The 18,919-nt window shown below is 35.5% G+C and overlaps 1 protein-coding gene across 6 annotated transcripts in view; it reads right to left on the bottom strand.

Moving 5' to 3' along the window:
- Nucleotides 1-18,919, bottom strand: part of LOC145674949 (uncharacterized) — a 768,948-nt gene that overhangs the window by 135,417 nt on the left and 614,612 nt on the right. Inside the window, exon 5 of one of the 6 annotated variants that reach the window (XM_081745229.1) lies at nt 7,662-8,244. The exons of 4 other annotated variants lie outside the window; for them this stretch is intronic. In XM_081745229.1, the coding sequence (XP_081601355.1) occupies nt 7,898-8,244 (347 nt within the window). In that variant the 3' untranslated portion in view covers nt 7,662-7,897. Of the gene's footprint in view, nt 1-7,661; nt 8,245-18,919 lie in introns of those variants that run through there. One more of the 6 variants, XM_081745228.1, reaches the window with a different exon arrangement.

Genomic DNA, 18,919 nt, shown 5'->3' with positions numbered 1-18,919 from the left:
TTTTTTTTACAGACAAACCGAGTTACCAGACAACTCTCCCACAACAAGAAACAACAACTTGAAAACACTATATATTTTATTTACAGAATTTATGATGACTAAGAACCACCAGAGTACTACAAATATTCACTCTCTGATTTGGCAATATTTTGAAACACGAGACAGTAAAAGATTAAATTACAAAGGCGTATGTGTACAAACACTTTACGACTAGCAAGTCACAACTTAATACAACATTAAACAAAAATACAGGATATTCGGAACACACAATACTAATAAATAAAGATCACTAGTATGTAACATATTAATCACGACGGAACTACCAAAAATTACTGTAGTGTTCAAGTTTTAAATTATAGGCTTTTCGTACTGCCTATAGTAAGATTCGAAAGTGAATTTGATATAATAATAGGTATAATTCAAATGCATTTGTCACATATTATCATTATAACATTTAGCTGGATATTATTATTACAATTAATGATTCTAGTATACTAACAACGCATGGATGGACTGTCACATTACATTGCAGGTGATAGTTTTTCTCAACTCCCATTCTGTTAACTAGTGATTTCGTTTCACAGTGTGAAACTACGGTAGACTTCCAAACTATGGGAATTCAATACTCGAACTTCCAGGAGTACACCTGTAACTACTGTTTGCAACAGATTAAGATAAAACCTGTTCCTCTGACGCTGAATCCATATCAGAATGCCATTACTTCTTATGCCTTACTGTTTTACTTCCATTGCGATAGATTGAAACCAGAAATCGTTAATATGAACCACTCCTGGTTTGAATAGATGGTTAAAGAAAGAGATTGAATGTGCTCTTAAGAAGCTGAATCGATTGCAAAAAAAAAAAAAAAAAAAAAAACTGCATCTCCATATCTCTTGCCGTTTTTGCTCTACGGAAATTAGTGTTGAAACCAGAAGTATTAATAAATTACAACCACTCCGTTTTTAGTAGTATTGCAGTTTGTGATGGACTGTTCTCTTGACACTGTCAATCATTTGCAGAAAAGCGCTTGTCGCTAACCATTGTGTTCTATGGCGATAAATGTTGAAATCGGAAATGGTTAAAATAAAAATTTTCCGGTTAGAATAGAGGGTTAATGGAGGAGATAAAACCTATTCCTGAGACGCTGAATCAATTGAAAAACACATATCTCGACATTTCTTACCGCTCTATGAAAATCAGTATTGAAACCGCGAGTAGTAATAAATTTAAAGACAGTTTTGGTGGAGTGTTCGGCACTGTCATGCTACCTTGCTTTGAGCCACTGAATCGTTTGAAAAAAAAAAAACTGCATCTCGCTATATATTACCGTTTTCGTTTTGTGGCGATAAACGTTGAAATCGGAAATGGTTGATTTCAACCATTTCTGGTTTGAATAGAAGGTTAATGGAAAAGACACAACCTATTCTTGGAACCCTGAATAGACTGCAAAAAACCGCATCTCAATATATCTGACCGGTTTTGCTCTGTGAAAATTTGTGTCTACACTGAGAAAAATCCGTTCTCCGGAAAGCGGTATACTGTACAAACATACGGAATTCCCTTACTTACTACTGAAATCAGTATGGAGCATACGTTATCCATATGCTCCATATGCTTAGATGTTACATCATGATGTTGCAGGATGTCTGATATCTAACAGTCTTCCTTATATTACATACATATATGTATACATATATGTTACAACTATATGTTATATACGTCCATTTGTATGTGAGATCCTGACCGCCTATATTGTTTCATACGGAAAGTAAGTACAGATGGAACACTTATACAGAAAGTATTATAAAACATGCGTTTTCAGTTATACGATCGTTGTACGTTAAGTCCAATAACTACATGATTTACAAATGTAACATACGATTTTACGTACACCACATACATTTTTTTTCTCAGTGTACTTGTACTCGTCAAATTCATTCACTGACACAGCCGTGAAATTTGGAATGACTTTCCATAAGATATTCGAGTCATCCTCGATAGCCATGTTTAAAAGTCAACTTAAAAATTCCTTCTTCTTACAGACTTACCCAAACAACTAAATAAATCAATATTTAATTCGATGTGTATTCTATCTAACACACATTCGTTACTCATACTAGTATTCCTTGTTTTGTATTAATAAATGTTTTGTTTTAAATGTGTTCTTTTTTCAATGTTATTACCATACTCTGTATTTATTTTTCTATTTGACTTTTATTTGTTACTGTTGACTGGAAGATACGGCACAAGCCTTAACTCACAAGGGAACATCTTATAGTAACATTGCCAAATCAAACAATGCACAATCGATAGAGGAATGAAGAAAAGTGAGAAATCCAACGTTTTACAGACCGACACCCAAAAACACAGGAGATACAGAGGAAAGAAGAATCTAGAATCATGTGATGATAGCAATGCAAAAGACACACCAACGCAGAAAGAACTTCCAAATGATTAGAGTAATCAAAATGACATTTACACAACAGTATAGTAAGCAAACATTGTAACCACAGACATACTCAATAACATCATACGTATGCAGTGTTGCCAACTGAGCACAAAATGAAGTTTTGTTAGATGCTAGAACCATACCTGTGAAGTCATGATACACAGTTTTGCCAACGTTTGAAAATAGGCCTATATGAATTCCTATATGAATCTCGGATGTAGAAGAGAACATACAGTACACGATTCAGACTAGTTAAAACCAAAATATGAGACTACAAACAAAAATATAATCACTGAAGTACGAAAATAAGGGACGAAGAACAATGTCGAAGCAGGTTTGCCCAAGTGGAAAATCAGAATAGTATCAAACACAACACACAAAACTGAAATGATGCATGCTCTTGGATTGACAATTGATTAGCAGGCTTACTTTTCTGATGCATCTAATTTTGTATCACCTCACACATTATTGGTAGTCAATTTTTCAGAGTTGCTGTTGATAAAGCGCTCCGCAGTGTGTTGATACTATATGTACTCTTCTACATTCGAGATTCATGTAGGAATTCATATATGCCTATCTTCAAATGTTAGCAACACTATGCATCATGACTTAACAGGTATGATTCTACTCATAATTAGATTTCCTACATGTTATAATTTGTGTTCCATGCCATTTAACAAAACTCATTTTGTGCTCAGTTGGTAACACTGCATTACATATGATGTTATTGAGCATGTCTGTGGGTACAATGTTTGCTTACTATACTGTTGTGTAAATGTCATTTTGATTGCTTTAATCATTTGGAAGTTCTTTCTGTGTCAGTGTATCTTTTGCATTGCTATCTTCACGTGATTCTATATCCTTCTTTCCTCTGTATCTCCTGTGTTTTCGGGTGTCGGCCCGTAAAGCTTTGCATTTCTCACTTTTCTTCACTCCTCTATCGATTGCACATTGTTTGATTGGACAATGCTACTATTAATATAAGATGTTCCCTTGTCAGTATTTAATAAATTGAATTGAAATTGAAATTCAAAATACATACTGAAAGTGGAATATTAAAGTTCAACCACTTTCGGCTCTGATGGAGAGTTCGAAATAGCGATGGCACGTTATTTAAGGCGATAAATTGTTTGCAAATACAGCTTCTCGCTATTTGTTACCGTTTTCGTTTTATGGTGATAAACGTTGAAACTGGAAATTACTAATTTGAACAATATCTGGTTTGAAAACAGAGTTAGAGAAGGAGATAGGACATATTGGTACGCTGAAGTGATTGTAAAAAAACTTCATCTCTTACTGATTTTGCTGTACACAGATGGACGGACGGACAAAGCCGTTCTATAGGACTTCCGATACTTATGCATAGCACAGTTTGGAAGTCTAAACAACTATCAGAACTAACTAACCTCACACAAAAGTTAACAGGAAATCCCATTACACGAAATTTACTTTTGACAACTACCGTTTCAGATACTTACCTTGCGGTACAAGATTCAGAAGACACACAATGCAGTTGTGCAAATATATTGCAAAGTAAGTCTTATATAGTGTTTATATACCTTGCATTCCTAGTTTGGAAATTAGGAATGAAATAAATTAGAAAAGTTTTTACCCAACTGCAAATATTAAAACAAATAACTCTAAGTTATTAAATAAACAATTTTAGCAGTGTAAAATTACACATAAAAATATGTTTTGTTGTTAAGAATTAACATATTTTTTTATGTTTCTTTCTTAATTCTCAAATATTCAAGTAGGTGGTATCTGCTTTACTTCTACATTACCTTTTTCATTGAAGGTTCTTGACTGACATTAATCAGACAAAATCTCTAGTAGAGGAAAAAACATTACAGCGTCCTATAATGGGCTAGGGGTAAAATATGTATGAAATATATAGTCAGTGAAATTTCCTTTTATGTATTGCTGTTTCCTCTTATCCCACATTCCTCTGCCCCAATAACATTTCTCTTTACCACATTTGTTTTAAAATTCAATACTAAATTTAAAATTTTTACCTTGTAAATGATAATCATTTAGCAGATGCTGTTTTCACATGTGATGCCCCTAACTTTATACTAACGAAAAATAATGTTTCATTCTGATTTTTTTATTTTCTTGTACAGTAGTCTTCAAACTGCAAAACTTCCTCACAACTTTTGCGCTTTTGTAAGAATCAACATCTTTCAATTTTGACAGGTTGCATTCTAATTTTACTATATATTCAAAGAAAAGGGGTCAATTATACATGTCTTTCCCATATTTTACAGATTAGCGTATTAGGAAAGGAGTTGTTTTGCATGTTCTCATCTTCCCCCTCGTTTCTAATTACTCCTACTTTCCCTATTTATCACTATTTATTACTTGTACTATACTATAACTCAAGTATGTGTACCAATGTGTATTAAATATGAACAGTATTGCTGTGAATTCACAAATGTTTTTCTTTGATTTGCGTATGTTAGGAACTCAAAGTAAGATAGTTACAAACCATTAGACATACCAAAAAGCAAATTTAATAGTTCTCTCACTGGTATGAGTTTCTGGTTTGCGGAGAAAAGATCGTCCGTTATTGATTTTAGCAATTTTTTATTATGAGTACACATTTAATTTATTTATCGTTTAATAAGAAGTTTGTTCCATGTACAGAAGGTTGTCACTTTATATCTGACCACTTTTCAAAGTAACCGGTTTATCCTATGAAAAGCGTGCCACCGCCATCCGTTGTTTCTATCGCATCATAAGTATTGTAGACTATAATCTGGCATCGTAGTTCCACTCAAATAACTACGTTTGAGCACAAGCATAAACGTGCAAATGCGCTTAAATAAATTGAACTGTCGTAACACGGACTCACCTTTCCTCGTTCATGCCATGATAAAATACGAAGGGATAGGTGGATGTGAAACTGTGGTGGAGGTGGTTCTCGTTAGTTCCGTACAAACGACAGATGTCTTTGCAATAGATTGAAGTCATTATGAATTGGCGAGAGTAGGCAATTCACCTTCACGTTATGCATTTTCAACTTCCCTTGTAAATGTATCCGGTGACAATCACGATTTCCTGCTAGAAACTATTTCTACATCGGCGGTAACACTCTATACGTCCCTTACAAGAGGCGTCATGGTAAGTAATTGTTTGAAATATTACTATTATGCGTAAGATAAACATAAGCATCATCTAATGTGACAACCGTCTTATATTTTGTACCAATTCCTCCAAATGTCTTTCCTACAGTTGCGGCTGCAGTTTGTTTTATGTTCAGCATTTATGTGATTGCTCCAGATTCAATCTCTGTTATGTCACGTTCAAATAGAAGATTCTTCTAACTAACCAGTGAACAGATTCTATGAAGTACCTTTCAGGTGGCATTTTAGCTGATAACCTCAAATAGGAACGTTTTGTTGCCAAATCTTTCTGTCTGGGGTCCATTTCTGTTTGTCTGGCCACAACATCTTTAGCTATGGTCAGTCAGATTGTTAAATGTTTCCCCGACATTGTATTACTATTCGGTTATACGTGCGCGGAAAACAGTCATGATATTCTCTTTCCAATTCATAAGGCAGTGAAGCACCTGCAAGCTGACACAATGTATCGATAAAGATTGGTTTCATGTTCCTAGCCCAACTACACAATGAGAGCAGTGTTACCAAATAGGTTAGATATAAACCCAACAATCTTCTATGTATCCGAAAACCATACTACTATTGGGTTGGTGCAATTGAAATGACCACAGTTACGTCTAGTAGGATACACTTTCTCTAAAACAATAAATGGATGGAAAGAGGCCTCACGTACGTCACAAACTTGTACATGTTCAGAAAAGAGGCTTTGTGCGCAGTTAGTCACGAAACAATGTGTTACTGAACAGGGTCGTCTGAAAGTAGATGACAGAGAACACACAAGTGCTAATGATTTTCCATTACGAGTTTAACATAGAACATTCTGCATATTTAGCAGCTAAAACAGCAGGGGTGGTGAGTGAACGTACTATATGCCAATGGTTTGTGAAATTTCGAGCGGCGACACAACATACAAAAATGAGATCCACGGCCACCAACCAAAAGCATGTTTTGATGAGCTCGTCAGCAATAGTGTGGCACTGGAAGCGGTGCATTTGCAGACTACTTAGCCATACACTATACCTCAGTCTACTGTGTATGTCATTCGGTGGCTGCGTACAATTAGTAAGGTGAAAAAGAATGTCACGAGTTGACACCGGAAAACAAGGATTCTGTCTGAAGGTACAACTTATGAGGGTGATTTACAAATCGTTAGGATGTTGGCCATGATCCAATCACTGTTCTGACACTTTACGATTGTCGTAGCTGATACATTTTCATCAAAAGTGACAACTGGAGCAAGGAACGTAGCCATTCCGTATACTCAAGATCTCAAAGATGTTACTGGTATGATGGAGGTGATTACCCATACTTTTCTATGTCGATGTGAAAAAAAAAGTCTCGTTACATTGCTGAACTCTCCGTAAATATCTAGGAATTTTCAATGTGATATTCTAATGCTGTACTACAATGCACACCCAGAATCACTCAAAAGGCGGTGCAGACTCTCCATGAGTTTCATTATGAAACCATTCATCGCCCATTGTATTCTTCTGATGTCTCTCTCTTCGACTACCACCTTCTCAAGCGCCTCGATCACTTGTTGGCAGGGAAATTTTCTCTGATGACCGGACGGTGCAACGTGTGGGTGAAGATTTCTTCGCATCGCGCACTACAGAATTCGATCTTCATGGAATCCAATAGTTTTGCAGGGCAATGGCACAAGTATGTAACTGCAGCCGGGGACTGCTCTAATTAGATGATGTTTTTTATTATTATTATTATTATTCTGGTCTTCATCGGATATCTTCATCAAATATCTCGCATATTTGAATCGCACCAACCCAATAAACAAGAGCTAGTGATTCTTTTTATTTTCCAAACATTAACTAAGTTCAAATCCAAATTTTGATGACTAATAACTCAGTAACATAGAGTATGCACACAAAATTGTAACACGTACACACTAAGCAAGTCAAGGCCTACCCCCATCCTAAGTTTGGTCAAGATCGGATGCATTCTGAAGATTGCGTACAATATACGTATATTATTTTTGTGACTTGCTTTTTGTTTTTAGAAAAAATAAACGAAGGACGAAAGTACCAGATATAATTGGTGTAGTAAATAGTTTTACATTGAAAGACTTATTGTTTTAATTCTTAAATTCAGACAAGTGTGGCCAGGTACGTATCAGTACATTACATTCATCTTCAATATGAAAACAATCTGATTAATACACGTTTAAGCTTAAAGGTAAAGAAAAAACGGCAAAGGCTCATATTGAATTTAGTTTGATTTTTCAAATGCGAGTTTTCAATCTATACGTGATTCCCAGCAAATTCTAAATACTTCATAAATCACTTGTATATTTATATTTAGTGAACTTATTTTATGGTAGTTTCTCTCTATGAATATTTACAATATGACGAATCATGCTAGACTTATGTTTGCACTTCAAGGAGCAGAAGGGACACTGCATCTGGGCTTCTTTACCACATTCATACTTCAAATGTCTTTTGAGAGTTGTTGCCCATTGGTAAGGTCGTCCACATTTAGGACAATTTAAAAATTTCTTTTTCTTTCCTCTGGAACCTAGCGTTGACTGAATGCGACTTCGTTCAGAGTTCGTTTTTATTGCTGCATCAAATCTAAGTTGCAATGATTCAGGATCCACTTCCGTTGCATCCAATATGGTCCAATCGTTCCACAAATTGATGTCAGCATTGTGTTCAGTAGCTGCAATAACAGAGAAAGAATTACTTGCTCCATACCATAGCTATTGTATATGTACAAAGTAACTTGCTTTTCCATTTACAGAAACAATTGTGTATCAAAAATGACTGATTCCGTTGTTGATTGTCCTTGTTCTTAAAAATAAGAATATGCCACTTTTCCATCTCATGTAGCCAGCAAAAATTTTAAATATTGTAACGAATAATTTAAATTGAACATAATTGCCATAATTTCTCGAGTGCACTACAAATGTATTACTAGGAATTTATTAACGCAGACCCCTCTCGAAAGCTAAAGATCAAATATGATACTAACTAACTGAAAAATATAAGTTTAAAGCAGGAAAAGACTATAAAATAACTGTATATTACAAAATGGTGTAAAAAAAAGTTTAAAATTTTGTCACATACTTGCATACTAGAGCCTTTGATCTAACAAGGAAAGGACATGAACGTGTCAACAGGACTTCCTAAACCTAGTCCATTCGATAAACATAACAAAGATATGTTCATGCACAAAAAAAAAAAAAAAAAAACAAAAAGGTGCCATGGACAACGGAGTAAATCCCTGAGGCCCATTGACCCTGTTAATATAAAGCAAATCGTAGACTTGCAGTGAAATAATTATTGCATCAACATTGTTCATTGGAAAGTCATAGTTTATAAGTTCATTCTCTTCAGCATGAAACAAGCTTTCCAGAGGCGCAACGTATTGGGGCTGATAACGTAAATAAATAGAGAAAATTGGGAGAATGTCGAAGAAATTCCCTCCAGAAATCCCTGCCATCAACTGGACCCCTCTGGAGTAACCCCGGGTAAAACTACACAATCCAAATGTATCTCGAAAAATACTATAGGGAATAAGAAATGTGTGTACCAAGTTTTTGTATTGCTAGACAGAATAAGTATGAGGGGAAATCGTGTATTGGTATACAAGCTTTTCTCTCATATCTATTCCGTATCTATCCATCTATCATAGGGATTTCTGGAGGGAATTTTCCCGACATTCTTCCAGTTTTGCATGTTCAAGTACGTTAGGGGCCCCAATACATAGCACCTCTGGAAAGCTTGTTTCATGCTGAAGAGAATGAACTATAAACATGACTTTCCAATGAGCAGTGTTGATGCAATAGCTGCGAGTCTACGATTTTCTTATACTAACAGGGTCAATGGGCCCCAGGGACTTACTCCGTTGTCCATTTCACCAATTTTTTGTGCATGAACATATCTTTGTTATGTTTATCGAATGGACTAGGTTTGATTAGGAAGTCCCACTGACAGGTTTATGTCCTTTCCTTGTAACTATTCTGTGCAGTGGCGGCGGTTGGACGTTAAAAGTGGGGGGCAAGACATGATCTGCAGAATATTTGCATATAAATTAGTTTTCCTGCTTGTTTCTAATATTTTGTTTGACAAAAGGTTGTATAGCTAATAGGATACTATCTTTTTCAGTTAAAATACCGTATATAGTATTTCATATTTTATTAAGTAAATTGACAAGAGTAAGAGCAACGCCAGTAGGTAGTAGCTCTTTGTACTATTAAACAACAAAAGTGCAAGAAGAGATTTGATTCCTTGCTCATGAACATCTTAAAATTCTGTCTGGAAAACTGTGTGATCACATTATTGAATAACAAATTTGCAAAACAAATAAATAGAAAGGATAATATTAATCATAGTAATAAATAATGATGCTTGTTTTGCAAAAGTCATATTGAAACAGGGATTAATGAACAACTTAATTTTTAATTCCACACATGCTATTAAATGTATGTTATTACTCTTAGAAAATGAAAGACAGTAAATACTACAAGCATATGCTACGACATTGAAGAAATATTTGCTTTTGCAACTTTCCGAAATATGTTCGTTGCCATTAGGTGCAGTTTTCACTTTCAGGGAGCACATCAAAACACAACAATACTTAAAATCACTCCATACTCCAGTTATACAAAATAACACTAAAACCTAAAATTATGTTGAATTCACTAAATTTAATTGTATATACACTCGTACATCCCTAACACACAACTTCACTCATATATTGCACTACAAAACAATGGAAAAGATAGAAGTTGTTTCTTATTACGCTTTTTGCCCTTACTTTAGAAAGAAGAAAAGACATTTTAGGAATTGCCAATTTTTGTGCAATTAAAAAATAACTTGTGAAAGACTTTTTTTTTTCTTTCGCGAAATGCTCCCTGAATTAGTTTCAAAGCGGCTGACTAATATATCGAGCCCTTGTAAGAAGTGAGAGTATACTGAAATTGTTGTGCTCCAATAGGTTAATTTTGGAGTTATAATCTGTGGCGATTAAAACACAATTCCTGTAGTTTTCTTTACTCCACAGGAAGACAACCAATACATACTCACTGAACGGCAAATATATGGCACCATTTTTTTCTATGAACCAGTAAAAACATACAAAAACTTTACTTTTCTAAATGAAACTATATACATTCATGGGTTACTTCCAAAAAGTGCGGGGGCAACTGCCCCTCTTTGCCCCCCTAATCGCCGCCCATGATTCTGTGTATTGTAAATTGTATATATATATATATATATATATATATATATATATATATATATATATATATATATATATATATATATATATATATATATATATATATGGACCATTCGTTTTGATACGCTTTTGTAACTTTTAAACTAATATACAAGAAACGCTAAAATTTCGTACCATGCAAACATCAGCAGGGGGATTCTGTTTGGCCTACTCTATGATACCACAAAGCTAACAGCGCTGCCAACCTAACATAAAGTAACATTAAAAAAAATAACACTAAGTCTGGTTATTACACAAATCGAATTTACATATAAAACAAAAACTTACAATATCATACTTATCTGTAGTGTTGCAAACGAAGGACCCTACAGTATCACAAACATCCAAATGTTGGAGGGTTCTACAGCAGTTATAACGCAAGTGAGATAAATGGGGCAATGCATAATACACCAAAATTACTTTAGTTTCTAACAGAGTTGGCGTGGGTCAATGAAAACTTTACCCACGACCCACTGACCCACCACTCACCGTGACCCACGACCCACCGTGACCCACCACCCACCGTGACCCACTCTGACCCATCACCCACCATGACCCACCATGAACCACTCTCATCCACTTTGACCTACTCTGACTCACCAAAATCCATCGTCATCAACTTTGAACACGATCCACGGCCTCTTCTGAACTGACTAAAGAGTTTACACTTGTAATAAAACAAGACTGTGAAATTGTCACTAATCGGAGTTTGAATTTCTAGTCAATCGCTCAAGCACCACTCTGATACAATAACGGTGGATCTGACCTTTACGATATAAAATGGAAGTGTTTGTCAGTAAGGAAATTGAAACAGTTCGAGGTGGGGGGAAATTAGTGTGTGCCTAAAATATACTTGTACTGCAGTGGCGGCGGTTGGACGTTAAAAGTGGGGGGGCAAGACATGATCTTAACAATTGTATATCAATGTTAGATTTCCTGGTTGTTTCTAACAATTGTTGATGAGAGGTTGCATAACTAACAGGATACTATTTTTTTCACTTAAAATGCCGTATATCGTATTTCTGTTTTATTAAGTAAATTCGTAAGAGCAATACAGGTAGGTACCTAGCCCTTTATACTCTTAAACAACGAAAGCACAAGAAGAGATTTAATTCCTTGCTCATGAATATCTTACAATTCTGTCTTGAAAATTGTGTGATCAGATTATTTAATAACAAATTTGCAAAACAAATAAATAGAAAGGATAATATTAATCATAGTAATGAATAATGATGCTTGTTTTGCAGAAGTTATATTAAAACTGGGAATTAATGAACAACAATTCCACACATACTCACGCAACGGCAAATATTATATGGCACTTTTTTTTTTTTTTTTTTGCATGAACCAGTAACACATACAAAACCTTTACTAGGGTGTCCACATTCTTGTAAATAAGTGAAAGTCAATGAAAGGTCAGGGAAGTAAAATGTGTCAGGTGAAGTCAGGGAAATGGCAAATTGGTCAGGGAAAGTCAGGGAAAAATCGATTTAGGTCCGATGTTCAATTACTGAATTTATGAAATAAGGTTGACTTTTTTACTGTTACTGGATGCAAAATGTAGTGTTCTCTGATATAGTTGTTGAAACTAATTTTCTGCGAAAAACACATATCTAACTGCATCCTGGCATATTTGCTCAAAAGAGTAGACTCTGTTCTAGTAGAATTGCATGGTGCCAAGAGGATATCTGAACAAGTAGCTGAGAACGCGAAGAAATGTTATGTCCAGCTCACAGTAAAAGCTCAGACTGAAGAATTTAAAGAACACTCGAATGAACTCATAGCCAATGATAGAGATTGTATTGGAATGAGTTTTTAACTTACTGTTAGGAAATGGAAAGAACTTCGTTGACTTATGGTCAGTTATGAAATTGTGTTTTATCTTCTTTCACGGAGACGCATTTTTTGAAAGTGGTTTCACAATAAATAAAATTCTCATTGTTGACAACTTACAAGAAGAATCTCTGGTGGCTCAACGAATCATATATGATTCTGTGATGAGAATAGGTGGATCATCAGGATTAATAATTACAAGAGGTATGATAAATTCAGTGAGAAGTTCAATGAGACAATACCATGTGTATTTGGAAAAGAAAAGATAAATAAATGCTGGAGACGAGAAGAGGGGAGAGAAACGGAAGATTCAGCAACAACTAAAGGAGCTGGGGGAAGAAGAAAAGAAAATTAAACTGCGGAGACAACAAGAAGGATATTCATATCAATGAGAAGAAAGCTATGAGAGAAAGGATGAAAACAAATTTCTAAATGTGTTGCATTTAACAACTTCCCCAAGCAAAAGTATGTGGGTCTGTGTGTATTTTTTTAATAATCAGTAAAATCATGTGTGAACTGTTTATTACTATAGGCAATAATATAATGCTGTGTAATTGGTATTATAATGTGTAAGGATATAATGTGTATTTTTTTCATATCTTAAGTACTCTGTATACTGCACACTTCCGTTTGTAACTTTACATTTGGTGTAACATGTAGGCCTAATCAATATCTGCCTAATGCATATGTTTGTAAATTTACATTCCTTTGGAAAGAAATTGAAAAAAAGAAAGAAACAGAAGCGGAAGAGAACAAGGCCAACTATGGGGAGTGTGGAGGCTGGAGTTTCTGTCTTTTTTTCTATATTTTTAGGTTATTCAGGGGTCAGGGAAATCTGGAACTTTCGTCATGGAAAGTCAGGGAAAAGTCAGAGATCTTTTCTCCAAATTGTGTGGACACCCTGTTTACATTTCCAAATGAAATTATATAAATTAGGGCGTCTCTTCAAAAAAGTGGGGAGGCAACTGCCCCCTCTTGCCCCCCTAATCGCCGCCCATGACTAAGAGAGTATTCTTGCAAGTGTTAATTTCTGAACGCATTCCACAAGAAACTTCTATTCGCAGGAAAATATCCCTGTACAATATGGAAAAGGTTATGGTTTCTCAGTTCACAGTATTTTTCTCACCAAAAACTTGAAAAATCAGTTTTTCATAGTGTATAAAGGTGCTCTGGTACCCTATGTGAGAGCATTTCCATAAAGCATGCTCATAATTGTAATTTGTGTAATCACTAAAACACCATATTAAAGTTAAGTTACAAATATGCATAATTTCAATTATTATGAATATTTATTCAAAGTAGTTTACCTAAAGCAAAGAAGAGACTTACTAAAAATTAGGTACAAAGTTGAATAACATAAATAAGCCATTAGTAATACAAGTATACATTTTCCGTAACTCGTAATTTTCCACCTTAAAACAAATCTGAAATCGGATTTATTTTCTGTTGGTAACTTTTTCGTGGTAAATCGTCCGCAGCGGAATGATGTCCATCTTTCAACCAAGAAATAACTAGCTCGTCTATTTCGAGCATGTCTAGCGGTGGGCCATTAACATTGATGAACAACAAGTTAGACAATGTTTGAGCACTTAGTGTATTTCTAATATCAGTCATCTGTATATTCATAAGGGGAAATCCCTGTTCGCACTCTGTCGTGGAAATTGATAATACTTCTACCCGATTTCTGCAACTTCTCATTGACAATCTACTTGTTAGACTTAAGTCTGATAACGATTTTTCTTGGTCAGGTTTGAAATACTCAGCAAGAAGTATCATCTCTCCATCACCATACAACATCTTTTCCATATCGACCATGTCAGTTGGCAATGTCGACCCATGTAGAACAGAAACTTCATCTACCACGCCTTTGATAGGGAATCTTGTGAATAAATTATCAATTAAAGCCTGATAAACTGATGATTTCTTATTTGTTTATAAATTTAATTTTTGTAGTTACACATGAAGGTTTGATACCATTACCAAGTTTCCTCCCCCGTCTAGAAAGCGAAAGGGAACGAGGTTCCTGGAAAGTGTTCAGAGGTGAATGGGAATTTCCTTCCTTCCCCTTCAATTACCACACTGCTGTTTGCCATGTGTCAAATTACGATGAATTTCAATTAAATTATCATAATATAATTATTTCCTTGTTGAATTATCAATACTTTTCAATGGAAAAAAGGATGAAATTTCAAAGTTCCAAATCAAAGTAAGTAGACCAACGTAAAGAAAAAAAAGTGTAAAATTTTCCATACAATTATGCGTACAATCCAAACTTAAAAGTTCCGTGTAATTAAGCTTACAGTACAAATTTTATACCTATTTTTCTCACAACTTTATGGGTTGATTGCCCTGTGCTGTAAGCGCTCCATATAATACCGTAAACATAAGCTTAAGCAATTATTATAACAGAAAGCAATGGATATATGAAGCCAAGCACTGTATTTTTTTGTTTCTGATTTTTTTTCTTAAATAACATCGATTGTTTTCGATCATTTTTACTAGAGATGGGCACGAGTCGAGCTGAAACTCGACTCGACTCGAAACTCGATTCGAATTCGAGTCGAGTTTCGAGCCGTGTCAAAGGTTGTTTTCTCGAGTCAAGTTTCGAGCCGAGTTACTGTTTTTGAGATCGAGTTTCCAGTCGAGTCGAGTCGAGTTTGGTACATGGCTCGCTCGTTTAGCTCGTTTTAGCTCGATTTGAAATCATGGCCTGATTAAACTGTAAAGCGAAAGCCATGAGAAATGTAAGCCGTACTGTGGAATACTTTTAGTGTTGCTCACGAGAGGGAACAGTGCTTGCATCTCATCTCGTCTCGATAACGAGACCAAAATAGATTTTTTTTTAAATAAAAGGACAGCCTCAAATGTCGTGAGCACCAATATATGTATATACTGTAGTTTTTACCATCAAGGATGAGACCTGCACGGTCGTATTTCTGAACCTAAGCAGAAGCCCAACCCGGGTACTGATGTCAACGGGCTCGGCTCGGTTCAACTGAGCAAACAGCTCGAGCCGGCTCGGTTGGGATGAGCCATCGGCTCGGCTCAATTGAGCCGATAGCCTGAGCCGACTCGTTCGGGATGAGCCACCGAATCGGTTCGGTTCGGCTCAGGTGAGCCATCGGTTTTTGCCGTCTCGGTTAGGTGAGGTGTTGACTCGGTTCATTTCTTGGTTCGGCTCGATAGTAGATGAGCTGTGAGCCGAGCCACTCGATCCGTTGACAACCCTAAACCCGGGCGGAGCACCGCGGTGATTCAGATAACTTCTAACTCCAGAACAGAAAAATAACAGGGTTGCCGGGGTATTCTAAGATGGATATAGGCCTATACATGATGTGTCTCATGTAACCCCTCTTTAATCAAATTGATGTGGGCATCAATTTATCTTTTGGTATACACCTTAATGCTATAGCCATGTTGAAGCAGTTCTCACGTTATGAATACTCGTAATTAATTAATTAATACGTAAAATTTACCATATTTTCCAATATTTTACATCTCCTTGTCTTTATATATGCGACTGTGTATAGCTGTGTTGAAATGGATCCCATTATGAATGATTAATAAAAGGGATAATTCAAAATTGATCACTTTTCTGAATATCTTATCATAGGCTATATGGAGAAATTACTAATTTTTCAGTATTAACATATTGCTTTATTAGTCTGTTTTTCTGTTAGTTTCAATCATTATAAAGAATTCTAGTGACAAAAGAAATCATACGTAACTTTAAATTATCTTCATAATACTCTTTAGTAATATTCCTATATTGTCTTTAGCTTTATAATTTTCCTATGGTATTTTTAAATTCCTCATATTTAGAATTTCTTGCGAGAAGAATAATCGTCATCTAGTTTCTACATATTATTATTATTATTATTATTATTATTATTATTATTATTATTATTATTATTATTATTATTATTACCAATATTATAAAAAGCCTATTAAGGATAACAATGTTGTTATTTGTATAATATGGGCAGCTCGTGGAAACATAATTGTATGCCACATTTTCTGACTTTCGAGTAAGTATGAAAAAAAAATTAATCATTCCTATGCAATTCGATACAATGACACATACCAAACAAGTTTCCCTTGTGGTTTAATACCAATCCAGTCCACCTAATAACTTAATTTTACCAGAAGTGACAATTATCATGATGTTCGCTAAATCCTCTCCTATCATGGTAAAAACGAATTGAAATCTTTAAGTTTTATGTCCCGCGGTTTTGCAGGATAGGCTAAAGGAGACGGTGATGATGAGAGATGAATGAAATGGTGGAATTAAGAAAGTGTGAGGAAACGGGAGAATCCCGAGAAAACCCACGAGCACGGTGTTTGTCCACCACAAAATCCACACGGCGCGAGCTGGATCGAACCAGGGACCCCAAGCACCGGAGGTGAACCCTTTACTACTGAGCTACCGCCCCCCCCCCACATATCATGGTAAATAAAGTGATGACTTCGCTTCTTCATATTTTGTATGGCCGGAAATTCTCTTTTATCTTATTCATTGGAGGCAAACGTTCTTAGCCAATCTACACCATAAAAGATCTTGTACAAGATCTTGTAGCTGTCATAAAAAAATCTTGAAACCCAATCTTTCTATTTACTGTCTAAACATATCAACTTCTTGAAAGCAAGAAAGACATTTCCACCCATGCAGCACTGCGCTCTAGTGGACAAATAGTGAACCTTCTCATTACAGGGTTCTGCCTGGATGACAAATGGGTTTACCTGAATCACCTGAATGAAGTCTATATATTGTATTTTTCTTCACATTTATGTGGCTTTCAGATATTCACTATTTTTAATTAAGAGTTCAAATACAGAATTACACACCTACTATTTAAAAAATCCTTACATTTGACCTTTTTCTAAACAAAGAATCGCAAAATTTGAAATATTAAAGAAATTGGCCTTTATTCCCTCTTCAACATCGAAATTTTTGACAACGCTGCAGCATGTGTTCAGTTATTTATAACAAGGAGTTGATATGCCGAATTTCACGTCCCTTACTTAAGGGATTTCTAAAATACTCTCGGTAAAACATTTGAACACCCATTACCGCTTCCCCATTTGAGTTCGTATTTTAATTTAAAATCCTTTCTGATTCCTTGCTATCATATTAAAATGATTTTTCTTCCAAATATCACATTTTTTAGAATATTAGTATGACCTGGGTCAGTGGTGTAACTACAATGGAGCGAGTGGAACAGTTGCTCCAGGGCGCACAGTAAAAGGGTGCATGTGCGAACGGACTTTATGCAAAGAACGTTTGAAATCATTTCAAAAGGTACGCTATGACTATTAGCAATTAATTGGCAACAGCCGATACCGGAGGCGGATCCAGGAATTTTTGAGGGGGCGGGCAGGTTTGAAAAATAAACTTGAAACATTTTTCGATATTTGGTTCGCTAACTAAAAGCGTGGACTGCAGTGCTTCATAATTCGTATTTATCTCCACCCTTCTAGAGGCGGCACTGAGGAGTGGCGAACGCACCCAGAATCTTCCTTTTGAAAGACGTTTTATATATATTTTTTTCCTAAAACCTTTAAACAAGCGCTCCGTTAGGGACTAATTTATATATTTTACTCCTCATGGAATATGGATTTCTCTCAGGATTAGAAACCTGCTTGTGTTTGATTATTTTTGAAAGTATATTTTAACATCAAAAGATGATATTATATTACGAACGTTTCTATTCTATCCATTAATTAAATCATATCTAAAAGTGAGACAAGTGTAATATCAGAGAAGGGGGATGGGATAACGAGTCAGTTGTTACGCCATGCCAGCTCTGTTGGCCCGTGTTTCACGATGCGAGCAGGTGTTTTCACGATTCATCTTACAAATATCTCCCAAACCGTTACTCCCTGTTAAAAATCTTAGTGAACCTTCTTTGTAGAAGTAGTCTTAGAAATAAAATGAAAAACGAACAAACAAGCCAGACTGTACGATAACGAAGATATGAGTGATACCGTAAACGCTTCCAGAGGGAGAGGGTCTCGATTTTTACAAATATCCCCTAACCAGTTACTTCGAGCTATAAATTGTACTGAATCGTATTTGTACTACGTAATCTTAGGGGGAAAAAAAGAGTGAACGCGCTAGGGTATATAGTAACGAAGATATGAGTGATGCCATAAACGCTTCACAGGGGGGTTTAGGGGAATAGCGGGATAAGCATCGGGGAGAATTTAGGAGAATTTTGAGAAATTATACCTTTACATGTGTGCTAACGATTGGTAGATAATTCATCTTGCTACAAATTTG

This window comes from Thermobia domestica, chromosome 18 (assembly GCF_964235325.1).
Source record: "Thermobia domestica chromosome 18, izTheDome1.hap1.1, whole genome shotgun sequence".
NCBI lineage: Eukaryota > Metazoa > Arthropoda > Insecta > Zygentoma > Lepismatidae > Thermobia > Thermobia domestica.
Note: the sequence above shows the minus strand (reverse complement) of the source record. Positions and strands in the feature narration are given on the sequence as shown.